The sequence below is a fragment of the Geotrypetes seraphini genome, chromosome 3, assembly GCF_902459505.1.
Source record: "Geotrypetes seraphini chromosome 3, aGeoSer1.1, whole genome shotgun sequence".
In the NCBI taxonomy this organism is placed as follows: domain Eukaryota; kingdom Metazoa; phylum Chordata; class Amphibia; order Gymnophiona; family Dermophiidae; genus Geotrypetes; species Geotrypetes seraphini.
In genome coordinates this window covers 210,446,186-210,460,726 of record NC_047086.1, presented here as the reverse complement: position 1 = coordinate 210,460,726, position 14,541 = coordinate 210,446,186, and the positions used below count along the sequence as shown (strand labels likewise).

General features: G+C 46.0%; 1 protein-coding gene across 5 annotated transcripts in view; it reads left to right on the top strand.

Moving 5' to 3' along the window:
- Nucleotides 1–3,781, top strand: part of DTX3 (deltex E3 ubiquitin ligase 3) — a 49,905-nt gene extending 46,124 nt beyond the window's left edge. For all 5 annotated transcript variants that reach the window (XM_033939246.1, XM_033939249.1, XM_033939247.1 and 2 more), the window contains one exon: nt 2,310–3,781. In XM_033939246.1, the coding sequence (XP_033795137.1) occupies nt 2,310–2,385 (76 nt within the window). In that variant the 3' untranslated portion in view covers nt 2,386–3,781. The remainder of the gene's footprint in view (nt 1–2,309) is intronic.
- Nucleotides 3,782–14,541: the final 10,760 nt, after the last annotated feature.

The following is a 14,541-nucleotide window of genomic DNA, read 5'->3' as shown; positions in this document are numbered from 1 at the left end:
TGTCTTATCAAGCAGGGTGACATAGCCGACATGTTTCGCGGGAACCGCTTTATCAAGGCACCACCGTGGTGCCTTGATAAAGCGGTTCCCGCGAAACATGTCGGCTATGTCACCCTGCTTGATATAAGACATCTCTAAAAAGAGACAGTACAGCAACATATAAGCTAAGTGAAATGAAATTAAATTATAAACTATAGAAAATTATAAGTATTTAAAGTATTTAAAGCTCTTGATAGAAGCTAAAATGAAAAATTAGACCCAGTGACGATTTGCCACGTAAAGCTCAGAACAGTGATAAGTTTGAGTTCTGAGTGGTGACGCTGAGGGCCTAAGAAATATCTTTAAAGGTCGCTAGTTGAAATAAGGAAGAAGTTCTTATTTCTATTGAACTTATGTTTATGAAATAGCCACCTGAAGTTTTGTATGCTATAAAACTATTATGCAAATGCGTGACATCATCATGTCGATATCCACGCATGCGCAGAGTCCCCCTTCCCAGTCTGGCATCTCTCTCTACTATTACTACTATTATTATTATTTCTATTGCGCTACCACACTCCCCTCCTTCCCTTCTATTCCCTACTCTCCTTTCCCCCCCAAAGTAGTCTGACACATCTCTCCTTCCCTCCTTTCCCCCTTCCCAGTCTGGCTTCTCTCTCTACTATTATTATTATTTCTATTGTGCTACCACACTCCCCTCCTTCCCTTCTATTCCCTGGTCTGCTATCTCCCTTCCTTTAGTCATCTCTCCTTCCTCCCCCCCCCCTAGTGTAACATTTTTCTCTCCTTTCCTCCTTTCTGGCCCCCTTCCCAGTCCAATATTTCTCCCTCCTTTCCACCAGTCCAACATTTCTTTCTCTCTTCAAGTTCAAGTTTCAAGTTTAATAGAGATTTGATTAATCGCTTAATCATAATTCTAAGTGATGTACATAATAATAAAATTACAAAATGTGGGGAACAATACAATAAATAACAAAAATCAGGTCTGACAAGACTTGACAAACGTAACAAAACTAAGAACATAAGGGAAGAGAGGAATAAGAACTACAAATTATTTAAAAGTTAAAGAGACATATAAGGGAGATACAGAAGGAAAGGGAAGTTAAAAATTACTTCAATAAAATTAGAGAGAAAAAGTAAAATTGGTTGCATGCTTCTTCTCCTCCGGTCCTCTTTCCCTCCCGTAACCAACATCTCTCTCCCTTCAAGAGTCCAACTTTTCACTCTCTGCCCTCTCCTCCTTCCCCCCAAGTGTGAAATTTCTCCTTCCCGTCTTCCCCATCCATCTCCTCCGAGTCCAACCCTTTCTGCCTTCTGCACACTTTTTCTCTCTCTTTGCCTATTCTCTCGAGTGACATCCTTCCTTCCCACTCCTCAACCCATGTTCTTTCCCCATGCATCATTTCTCCCTCTTCTCCACCCCATGTCCATTTCTTCCTCTCTCATCACTCTCACTCCTCCTATAACAATTTTCCTTCCTTCCCTCCCCACTCACAGTTAATATGCTCTCTCTCCATCCACCATCTCACCCTCCCCTCTAGTGTGTAGCATCTTTTCTTTCCCTCCCCTTCTGCCAGGTCCAGCAGCACCTCTTCTCCCTTCCCTGCCCCGCCCTCCTGTCCATCAGCACATCTTCCTCTCCAGCAGCACTCCGTCTCCCTTCCATCCTTCCCATCCCCCTGTCCAGCAGTACCCCTTCTCCCTTCCCTTTCCCTCCTCCCCTGTCCAGCAGTACTTTTCCTGTCTCTAGTGGCAGGTCACTGTGCTTTTAACTTGGCTACACAGCTTCCGCTTGGATTAATTTAGACGCAGTTTCATCTGGGAGCCTCGGGCCCATTGCTAGGCCAGCCCACCTCTGATGAAAGAGGAAGTTGCATCATCAAAACAGGTCAGCATAGCAAAGGCCCCAAGGCTCCAGGATGAAACCGCGTCTAAATTAATCCTAGCGACAGCTGTGTTTACAAGTTAAAAGCACACTGAGCTGCCGCTGCTGGTTGTGGGGTGCAGAGAGAAACGTGACGGCAGCAGGAAGATGCTGGCACTTGAACCTCTGGTCCTACAGGAGATGCATCTCGCAGTGAGAGGCAAGTCATTTGGCCGGCGCTTCTCTTCCTCCTCTGTGTGCCACGGCACACTTGGAATCTCAGGAGGCACACCGTTTGCAATACACTGAATTAGGGGGCCTAAGTTTTTAATAATTAAACCTCCAAAAGAAGATCAAGCGCCTCCATTCTGGAGGGGAGGAAGGGGAAATCGGAACATTTAAGGGTTTGCAGAACTAAGAAAGCCTTATCTCCTTTGCCTTTTAGGTTTGGCTATCCCGATCCCACGTACCTAGCAAGAGTGCAGGAGGAACTAAGAGCCAAAGGAATCGCAGAGGATTAAAGAGCTTGGATGCATTTATTTCCAGATGGATACTCAAGGAGTCGAATGGGTCCTTGCGCGCTTCTGTTCATTTTGTCTAATTGTTCATTCTATGTTCATTTTGTCTAATTTGTTCATTCTGTATTCATCACCTGCTCCCATGCTAAGGCAGGTATAGTTTTCTAACCTCTATCTATATACAGCATATGGTATTGATGGCAGCAGCGAAATAGCACAGTGACTTGTGTGGTTTGGCAGTAGGATGGGTTGGGGGAAGGCCTATAATTGCAGAGCAAACTCTGCAAATCATTTGCTTTGTCAAATGAAAATAGTCACAGTGGAAACTGATGCCTTGAATGCAGAGGCTTACAGTGCTTTTGCATTACAAAATAAACCTTAAACATTTAGAAAGGTGAGATTCCTGAGCCGTTTCGTGGACAAATATCCTGGAGCATATTTAACTTTCTGCAATATTTTTCATGATGTAATGAAAGGATGTTTCGGCCATCTTGAGTGGGCACAAATTTTTGCATGCCTCTAGATTTACTAGATGAGAGGCCTTTTGGAATATGTATGAACTATTTGTCTAAAGAGGGGGGGGGGGAGGAATTTTGAGTTTACAGATTCACCAGTGAGCAAATTATACGTCTTCTGGGTAACACCAAGTATTGGGTGGAGGATGGGTGTACTTTTTTATTTTATTTTTTTTTTCTGGTGGCCTATGCTGATTTTGCAAAGAAATAGAGTGGTAAAGTCAGGACTAGCTCCACCTGTGAATATCCTGTTAAGTTACAAACATGCTTTTTGTTGAAAGCACATTTACAGTCCCTTGCAGCCACATGGTGATACTGCTGTTTCCTGTCTGCTGCATAGAGAGGAAGTCCAGAAATGTTTAACTCCACTTAACTGGAGCCAGTTTCAATTTTCTTTAAGATGCATTTCATGATGGTTAAACAAAAAATGGTCTCTCCCCCCCCCCCCCCCCCCCCCACCAGTTCAAAGCCTGCATAAAGTTCTAAATAATATCTCTTATCCTTAGTTCATGGTGTGAATTAAGATGTGCATATGTTATAGATGTAAACATTCCTGCATATCTCTCTGCATGTAGTACAGAGGGACACATTGAACTTATGACCTCTCTTCCCAGTGGTGGATGAGAGATCACATGACCAGACAAAAGGAACCTCCTTTCATTTGTAAAATTTGATTAGATGCATTTAATTTTTAGTTTAAACATGTGAAAAGGAAGGAAATCTGTGAAGCATTAAGTTTGCACTGGAAGGATTTTAATGGAACTAAGACATTCAGGTGTTCTGCTGGCTTCAGCTGGTACAAGACAAGTGTCAATTGCAAGTGACCATGATGCATGTTACGATTAACGATAAATGTACAGCCGGGGCTGCTGCCTGACTCATTACTGGTTTTGGCTTCAGTCATTTAATGAAATTGAAATATAAAATCTAAATGCCCTTTGCAACCATAGGATAAAGCTGGATCTGGGACAGCCTAAGAGAGTACAGCACTAGTACAGAGGAAGTTGAAACCTAAAGAAAGTACAGTACAGTTCGCTCTTGAATGTTGTAGTGCTATGGGATAGTGGAGGAGCAACCTAATGAGTAATGCAATGGCATGGGAATCGGGGGAAACTGATCTGATTCTCACTGCAGCTCCCTGTGACTCAAGTCACTTAACCTTCCATTGTTCCAGAACCAAATAAGTACCTGTATATAATATGTAAACTGCTTTAATTGTAACCACAGAAAGGCAGTAGATCTAGGGCAGGTATCTCAAAGTCCCTCCTTGAGGGCTGCAATCCAGTCAGGTTTTTAGGATTTCCCCAATGAATATGCATTGAAAATGGTGCATGGACATAGATCTCATGCATATTCATTGGGGAAATCCTGAAAACCCGACTGGATTGCGGCCCTCAAGGAGGGACTTTGAGACCCCTGATCTAGGGTTACCAGATGTCCAGAAAAACCCGGACATGTCCCTTTTTTTTTTTTAAAGATGACTGTCCAGACACCTGGATGGACTTTCCAAAACCCGGCGAGCTCCAGTGCGTCTGCAGGGCCTCTTGAGTATGTGCAAATGATGTCGCGCACATCCGCATATGCTCCAGACGTGGCTGGAGCTCTTCTGGAAGAAGAAAGGAGGCTTTGTGGGGATTGGGATGGAACTGGAGGGATGGGATCATGTGTCCGGGGTTTCCTGGAGAAAAATATGGTAATCCTAGGTATAGCAAATCCTTTTCCCTTTCTCATTCTGGAGAAAAAGTGTGATGCTGTTACTTATCTGTTATGTTTCTCAGTTCTGCACTCATTGCATACTGGATCTGTAAAATTTTCATCGTGATCACAATGACTGAGACAGGTTTGCATATGCTGAGATTTAAGTCTATGCAAATCTGTAGTTCACATATTATTTTGGGGTGGAAAACACCTTGACTAAATCTTAATGGTTCAGTTCCAAACTGTCACTGTCAGCATTGTTGTTTTTTAAATGCCATCTGCAGGGGTCAGAAAAATATTCAGCTTTTCAGCCTTACCATCCAGAAAGTATCCAGTACTAAATATCCAGCTAATCTGGTTAGCACCAGAAACTCTATGGATAATGGCAGTGTTGATTCTGCTGTCTGAAAAACTTATCTGGATAACTTAGGACAGATAAGTCTGCTAAGTTATCCGGATAGTGTATTGAATTTTGTCACTGTTGAGGTAAGGCCCAGGCCTTGGCTTGACCCATGTTCAACACCAGCGCTATCTGGATCACACCAGCCAGGACCAGTTCAAGGGAGTGTGGCATCCTGAACCAAATTTAAATTGGCATTCCCAGCCCCCCTGCAATTTGGTATCTCTCTCCTCCTCTTTCCCATCTGTGATATAGTTTCTCCTCCCTCCTGTTGGCCCAGATGAAGCACTGGCTGAGGGCACTGATGATAAAGGATGCCAACATCTCAGTCCGGCATCTGTCCCTCTATATGTTTGAAGGTAGACTAGACTGAGAGTTTAGCATCCTTTATCATTGGCGCCCTGGGCCAGAGCCTCACTTGGTCCATAGGTTAAGCCGGCCCTGGCATTAGTGTAAGGATGGCTAGAAGCAGTATGCAGATAAATCTTTTGAATATTGTCATAAGTTTGTGTTCTGTCTGGTTAGTTGCTCTTCTAAGGTTTGGTTCAATGATATTGGTGCCTCCTGTGGGAGGCACTTATATGGATCAGAGGTATTTTCCATGTGTGTGTGTATATCTTTTGTATGGCTCTTAGAAAATAACATGTAAATTATCGCAGGCATTGGACAAGAAGTGCAGTGACTTCACCCAGAATTGAAGGGGTGTAAGTGGCAGAAAATGTGGTTCGAGTATAGAATATCTTCATTCAGTTTTAAACATCAATATATACATAGATGTAGTGGGTTGCTAAGAAAGCATTTATATCACCAAGAGAACGTAGCAACGGGAGTTCAGATTTTGACCTTAGAGTATAGAGTGCTCATTCGGTCTGTCATTCGTCATTAATCCCTGCTAATGTTCTCATATTCTTATATATTTTTTTAGAATCTTTTTATAATCTTTTTATTGTATATTATATCATTTAAATTGTTAAACAATGTGTTTTGATCACTTAGCTTATTTTGCGTATCTGCATTCTGTGATCTACTGGTTCACCAGTGCTGTCCCAGCATTAGATGTCCCAGCATGGGGGAATATTTAATCTAATGCTGGGACAGCACTGGTGAACCAGTAGATCACAGAATGCAGATACGCAAAATAAGCTAAGTGATCAAAACACATTGTTTAACAATTTAAATGATATAATATACAATAAAAAGATTATAAAAAGATTCTAAAAAAATATATAAAAAAATATATAAGAATATGAGAACATTAGCAGGGATTAATGACGAATGACAGACCGAATGAGCACTCTATACTCTAAGGTCAAAATCTGAACTCCCGTTGCTACGTTCTCTTGGTGATATAAATGCTTTCTTAGCAACCCACTACATCTATGTATATATAGAAAATGTGGTTGCCATCAGGTGTGTTTTGACTCCCAGCTATTTTTATTTTTGCTTCCATGGCATCTCCCAACCAACTTCTGTGGAGGTCAGTGAGCAGCAGAACAAAGCTATTTAAAATAATGGCAAGATGCCTGAGCCATGCCCTGAATGGATGCTGATAATTTCCACTTCCCCTGGCCCTGTGGGGCCTGAAACCTCACTGTGGGTCAAGCAGTTGCTAAGAAATAAAGTACCATACGCATTCTTGACATTATGATCTGGAACTCTTTTTTTTATATATATATTTTGAAAGAATATGCGGTAGCAGTGAAAAATTACTACGGTTTCTGTTCTGAATAACTTTCCAGTGATGAGTGCAGGTAAGATTGTACCACCAGACAGTGGCATAGTGAGAGATTCTCTGTTCCCCTTCCCCTTCTGCTGCGTTCACCCTTCCCTTCCCCCATACCTTGATGTTCACAGCGTGAGCAGCAACCCCAACCTGCTGCTCAATGCCAGTGTCTCTTCCTCTGATGTCACTTCCTAAGGCACAGGTCCAGCTTAGCGTTGCTGCTCGTGCTGTGAATGTTAAAGAGGTACATGGGAAGGGAAGAGGGGAGAGGAGGATAGGTGCTGGTGTCCCCACGAAGACGGCGCCGGGGTGAACCACTCCCCCCCCTTACTTACCCCACTGCCACCAGGAAACAGTCACTTCTTTAGCCCTCTCCAGACCGTTATAGGTTAATCTTACAAGCGGGTATATATCTCATCATGACCAGCAGGTGGAGATTGAAACAAAACTGTGGAATAGTACGTAAGAGGTACCTTCCCCTATTCCTTTCACTCTCAGTAGGTGTGAGGAGCTGTACTCATCTCCCTTGGTAGGGCTGTTGGAATTTGTTTAGGGATTCTAGACCCCGTTTTTGGCCGAATTGAGCTTGGGTGGGCCCTGTTTGGGGGGTCTGTCTGACCTCAGGGATGTCAAACCCAGTGGGTCTCGTGCTGGATCCCTCCCCCCCATTTCCTCCACCTCCCCAACTCCTCAGCAGTAAGCCTTGCCCCCTAAGTCAAGCAAGGCTTATTGCTTTGAGAGCCAGTGGAGTCTTTATGCTAAAAAAAAAAAATCTTGAGGCAGTGCCAATCTGAAGGGTTGCTTTCCCTTTAAATTTGCTCTATTTTACTGTATTTTTCTATTAACCAGCACTTTTATTTCAGCTAGGTCACTTATGGAGCAATGAGCACTTTGCAGGGGAAAAAGTGCTCATTGTGCTCCAGACGTGAGGCACTCGCTGCCGGCCTGTTCAAACGGTGTATAGGCTGGTGCGGTAGTGGAGCTCCATCAGCAGCCACTGCAGGCGTCCAGTGCTCCCCGCCACTAGTGCCTTGTGAGTCAGCTGGGAGCTATGGGGAAGCCCGGTCTTCCCCTACCGCCCATGGAGTGATTTCCTCAGCCACTGACGGTAAGGGTAAAAAAGGATTCACTTACTGCAGGTTTGGCTCGGGACTCTCTCTCAGCTGATTTTTTTTAACAGCTGATGCCGGTTTGCCTGCTTTAGCGGCTGGGACAGTTCAGGCTTCCCAGCCGCTACAGACCCTGGAGAGGTTGGTTTTTGGCGGGAACTTCATCATTTTCTCAGGCCCCCTCCATTTTGTCTGCAACCTCAGGTGACCTTTCCCTTGTATTGGAAAAACAGGGGCAGGTTTTATCTGGGTCCCCTGCTATGGCAGGGAGTCCCATGGGACCCCCAGGGGTTTTTTTTCCCCCTGATTTAATTTTTGCTTTGTGCAAAGCTTATTTTCAGGCAGCTGGGAGTCCCGCTTACGCCCAGGGGTTTTCAGAGGGGGAGTTCCCTCTTCCTTTGTCCAAGCGCCCGAGGGCGGCTTGGGATGAGGATTGGTGGTCAGAGGAGCATGTCGGCCTGGATGAGGACCTGGATTCTTGAGGAATTCCAGGATCCTCTCAAGGGAATGATTTTCCAGCGAAGAGGTATCCGTTGTGCGCCTTTTTCAGAGGGATGAGCTATCAGACCTGATTCAGCAGGTCTTGGTGCTGCATTTTGAAGAAGCGCCACCAGAGACCCCACATGTGGAGGACCCTCTTACGGGGATCTTTGCTGCTTCTCGCTCTTTTCCTATGCATTAGGATATTTGGGATCTCATACTGGTGCAGTGGAATACGCCGGAGGCACCATTTCGGTTGGCACGTGTCATGGCTCATTTGTATCCCATCTCTGAGGGGGATAGGGCTATTTGAAGTCAATGGTGGAAGCGGTGGTTTCAGCAATTGCTAAATGGCATACCATACCTGTTGAGGGCGGTTCTGCCTTATGGGACTCTGAGGAGCTTAAGTTGGAGACCATTCTTAAACATAATTTTGATGTCTCTGCCTTGGGGGTCTAGGCAGCTATTTGTGGGGGGCTGGTGGCTCGCACCGTGTTTCGGTGGGCTGAGCATGTTCTGGATCATAAGGCTGATGACTGGTCCTTGGTGGATCAGGAGGTGGCAAAGATTGAGATGGCTGCCTCATTCCTCTCAGATGCTCTCTATGACTTGGTGCGGATGTCTGAAAAGTCTATGGCTTTTGGAGTGGCTGCGTGATGTATCTTGTGGCTTCGTGCTTGGTCCGCAGATGCCGCGTCCAAAACTAAGCTTACCAAATTTCCCTTGCGGGGGTCTTTTTTGTTTGGAGAGGATTTAGATAAGTTGGTTAAGACTCTGACGGACTCTAAGGTGCCCCGCCTGCCTGAGGACCATGCCCACCCAGCGTCTCGGGATGGCATCGCCCACGGGTGTCTGCAAGAATTCCTCAAATACCGCCCTGGGTGTGGGGCAGCTACTTTCCAGGCTTCAGGGTTTTCCTGGAGTCGTTTTTATCAACGCATGCAGTCCTTTCAGGGGGGGGGGGCTGTCGGGGGGGGCAGGGAATCCCTCCACCGGTTCCCACGCTGCCTGTCCTACCCAATGTCTCTTTGCCAGCACTCCCTTTGGTTCCTGTGGGTGTCTGGCTTTGCAGGTTTTTCTCCAAGTGGGCCGAGATCATGTCTGATCAGTGGATCCTGGAGGTGGTACGGGACAGTTATGCTCTGGAGTTTGCCTGCTCTCTGCCAGATCATTTTCTAGCCTCTCCGTGTCAGGTGGCATGGAAGAAGCAGGCCTTTCGCCAGATCCTTTAATACTTGCTCGATCTCAAAGCAGTTGTTCTAGTACCTCCTCAGGAGTATGGCACCGGCAGGTACTCAATTTACTTTGTGGTGCCCAAGAAGGAAGGGGCCTTTCAGCCCATCAACAGGGCTCTCAAAATTCCCTCTTTTCTCATGGAAACACTGCGGTCTGTCATTCTGGCAGTTCAGCTGGGGGAGTTCCTGATTCCCTCAATCTGATGGAGGCCTACTTGCATGTTCCAATTCGGGCCTCCCATCAGCGCTTCCTTCGCTTTGCGGTCTTGGTTGAGCACTTTCAGTTCTTTGCGCTTCCTTTAGGCCTGGCCATGGCTCCCCAGACGTTCACCAAGGTTATGGTGGTTGTTGTGGCGGCCTTAAGGACAGAAGGCATTCTGGTGCATCCCTACCTGGACGACTGGTTGATTTGGGCGAAGTCGTTGCAGGAGAGCACCCGGGTTACGGCTCGGGTGGTGGAGTTTCTGCAGTTGCTGGAATGGGTGGTCAACCTTTCCAAGAGTCGGTTGGTCCCATCTCAGCATCTGGAGTACCTTGGGATTCTGTTCGTTACCTCCTTGGGGAAGGTCTTCCTTCCAGAGGCCCAGGTAAGCAAATTGCAATCTCAAATTCACCTGCTTATGGCATCCCAGTATCCTTGGGTGCAGGATTTCCTCCAAGTCTTGGGGTCGATGTAGTAAGATAGGCGTGGGCCCACATGCGTCCTCTTCAGTATGCTCTGCTGAGGTGATTGCCCCAGAGGCACAATCTGGATCTCCTGTTCCTGAGAGTCTTGGCACACTGCAATCTTCGTTGGTGGCTCCAGACCTCTCATCTGGTTCAAGGGACGAGTCTGGATCAACCACAGTGGACGGTACTTCTCACAGATGCCAGTTGGGAAGCTCAGTGTCTAGGTCACTCAGCTCAGGGTACCTGGACCGTGGAGGAGGTGTCCTGGTAGATCAATGTGCTGGAGACCAGAGCTGTCCGTCAGCGCTGTTGCCCGATAAGGAGCAGAAGGCTAAGCCAATCAGAGTTCTGTCGGACAATGCCATGGCAGTGGCCTATGTCAGTCGTCAGGGGGGCACCAAGAGCACTCGGGTAGCACAGGAGGCGGCTCTGCTCATGATCTGGGCAGAGTCCCACCTTCAGGTCATCTCGGCCTCCCACATAGCTGGAATGGAGAATGTTCAGGCGAACTTCCTCAGTCGTCACATGTTAGATCCCGGAGAGTAGTGTCTAAACCACGTAGCCTTTCAGTTGATAGTGCAGTCTTGGGGTCAGCCCCTGATGGACCTGATGTCCACGAATGTCAATGCCAGAACACCCCGCTTCTTCAGTCATCGCAGAGACTGTCAGGCCGAGGGTCTGGATGCTCTGGATCAACCATGGCCAATAGAGGCACTGTTGTATGTGTTCCCTCTGTGGCCATTAGTGGGCAGAGTTCTTCTCCGCATTGTTCATCACCCAGGCCTAGTGGTTCTGGTGGCTCTAGATTGGCCCCACCGTCCGTGTTATGCGGATCAGATGTGGCATCTGGTATCGGATCCTCTGCCCGACTGCTGACTCAGGTCCCCATTCCCATGTTTGATCTGAGTCCTTTTGTCTTACGGCTTGGCTCTTGAAAGGGGACGCCTAGGAAGAAGGAGTATTCAAATAAAGTGATCGCCACCCTCTTGGGGTCCTGGAGACTTTCCACATCTCGGGCTTATGTGCAGGTTTGGCACATCTTTGAGGATTGGTGTGGGGCGCGTGGAGTGGTCTCTTGTTGCACTTTCCTGCCTAACATCTTAGAATTCTTGCAGGATGGCCTGGACAGAGGCCTGGCTTGGTCTTCTCTTCGGGTTCAGCTGGCAGCCTTATCGGCCTTTCGTGGGTTGTTACGAGGTTAGACTGCCATTCCTGATGTTCGCTTCTTGCGGGCGGCCAAATTGCTCAAGCCTCCTGTGCGGCTGTCAGTTCCCTCGTGGGATTTGAATCTGGTGTTGTCTGGGCTGTAGCGCCCTTCTTTCGAGCCTTTGGATGCCTGCTCGTTGAAGGACCTTACTCTTAAGGTGGTCTTCTTGGTGGCCATTACTTCTGCTAGACGTGTTTCTCTCCTGTTGGTCTCCCTTCTAGGAGTTTGTTGTCTTGAGGCCTGTTCCTTCCTTTCTGTCAAAAGTAGTTTCTCCTTTTCATGTCAATCAGGTAGTGGTCCTCCTGGTGTTGGGTAGTCGGGAGGGATCTTTTGAGTAGAAGAAGTTGCGCAAGCTAGATGTCTGTCGGGTTCTTTGCACTTATGTGCAGAGGACCCAGGAGTTCAGGAAATCAGCTCATCTCTTTGTCCTTGTGGGTCTTCGTAAGGGGGATGGGTACTTCCAAGGCTACCATTGTGCATTGGATCAAAGAGGCTATTGCATCCACGTATCTTCTTCAGAAAAAGCCTGTTCTGGAATTTCTCAAGGCTCATTCCACTCGGGGTCAGGCAGCATGTTGGGCCGGATCTTCGCTAGTGCCTTCGGTGGACATTTGTAAGGCTGCTGTTTGGTCTTCCTTGTGGACATTTGTCAGACACTACCGTGTGGACGTTCAGGCACGTCGAGATGTGGTGTTCGGTGAGCATGTTCTGGTGTTGGCCCTTTGGGGGTCCCATCCATGATGGGGACTGCTTTGGTATGTCCTGCTTGTAAGATTAACCTATATCGGTCTGGAGAGTGCTAAAGAAGGAGAAATTAGGTTCTTACCTGCTAATTTAGCTAATTTACTTTCTTTTAGCTCCAGATTGGAATAGGCCCCCACCCTGTCTCTTGTGTTGTTCTTGTGGCTGTTGCGCATGCATTTTTTTTTTTCTTCTGCGGGTTCTAGTATTTTTCTAGGGCCAGGGAGCATTGAAGAACAGCGGCTGTGGCTCGGATGGTGAGTTGTGGGGATATTTTCTTGCTGGGATCTCTCCTTTGCATTTTCCAACAGCATATGGGTATGTTAGTTGTTACTCCTGTTCGGAGTCTTGTTTATTTCTGTTTCAAGTTCTTAGTTCTACTTGGCTATTCGGCAGACTGATAGAAATAGGGGAAGGTACCTCTTATCTACTATTTCACAGTTTTTTGTTTCAGTCTCCCCCTGCTGGTCATGATGAGAAATATACCTCAACCTCATTATCCAGCTAATATCAAAGCAGGTAAAGATTTTCAATAGCAGTATCCAGACAATGCTGCTGATGACACAGACGTTTATGTGTACAGTGACAAGTGCTAGGGAGAGTGATTATGAACAGGGCACACAGGTGATGCCAATTCTATAAAGGAAAGTAGGTATCTACCTTTCTTTGTAGATACAGTGGCATAGTAAGAAGGCTTCTCCTCCTCCATTTTGAACTTGGGCTTCCTTCAAAAATTGTAGTGCCTGATTCACAGCTGGCAGGGCTGCTCGAGCCCTGCCACCCAAAGGAAATGCACGACCTGAGCCTCCCCTCAGCTGTTTGAGCAGCAGGAAGCTGGCCAGGTGCTCCAGGCCACCGATGTTTGAACTGAACATGTGCAGAAGTGTCAGAGTCAGAAGGTTGACGCATTCTGCAGGCTTTCTCACTGCTGTTGCAGTTTGAGCGGGGGATCAGGCAGAGAATTGCTATCTGGCAGGGCTTGAGCATCCCAACCAGCAAAGGTAGGATTTGGCAGTGCTGTCAGCAGCAGCAGCAGCAGCATTGGGGGAGGGGAGCTGAGAAGAAATGATTGCTCCCCCTTGGGTACCACAAAAATGAGTTCTGGCTACGCTCCTGTTACAGAATAAAAATGTAATCAGATTTATATATGTTTCTGTTGTAGATGTGAACAACTAATGATAACCATAGAGCTGGTGCAAGTGCTTGTGCCTAAATGTTAAAATAGTAACATAGTAGATGACGGCAGATAAAGACCTGAATAGTCCATCTGCCCAACCTGATTCTATCTAAAAATTTGTTGGGGTTTTTTTCTTCTCATTCTTAGCTATTTCTAGGCAAAAATCCAAAGCTCTGCTGAGATCTGTGTGTAACTTATAAAATACTATAATTTTAAGCGTGTATCATGCCCAGACTGCCTGTGCACACATCTCTGTTGAGATATGCACATATTTACAGAATAGCACTAGGTGTAACTTTGACACTTCCTCATGTATGTGCATACATACATTCTTCATATGCCATAAGTCTAATGATTTAGGTGTTTATTCTCTGCATAAATATTAGTACTTCTAATTGGGCACGTAGATGTAGGTGCCAAGGTGCAGTTCTTTTATAATGGCATCCCGATGCCTAGCTTCTATTAGAAGATACCATCCTTAGTGCCTGTAGTTAATGATCTTACTAGTTCCAGAAGAATCCTAGCTTAATACATTAAGTATATTTCTAAGGAGGAATTTTTCCAATTCCACAACTGCATCTTGTGCTTATCTATGAAATCATGTAGTTTTTCAGGATCTATATCCCGCATTGCTCCTTGTGACCCTGGGCAAGTCACTCCATTGCCTCAGGTATGTTAGATAAATTGTGAGCCCTTTGGGACAGATAGGGAAAATGCTTGAGTATCTGATTGTAAACCGCTTAGATAACCTCATAGGCGGTATATAAATAAATAACCCCTCCCTTTTCCAAAACCACGAAAGTGTTTTGTTTTTTTTTGCACAGGCTGGCGTACTGAATGCTCGGTACTGCTCTCTTATGTTCTTTTTTATTACATGGTTCTATGATGTGTTTAATAAATGCACCAAGGCCCATTCATTTCCTATGGGCTTTGGTGCATTTACTACAGCACCATCTCTACCATGGCTGTGTAAAAGGGGACCATTGACTGCTAAGGGTTCACAGAGGCCACAATCATCAGTGTGAAAAACTCCAAACAAAAATATACACAGTATTGGGTTATAGTTATCTTAAACAGTTGTCCCAATTTTTTTTTTTTAAATTTTTAATATTGCAAGGACCAAAAACAGTACATACAAAACAATATTTCCTTAGCAACAGCAGCAGATGAATCCAGAGACTAGTGGGATAGCACACATCTACCAA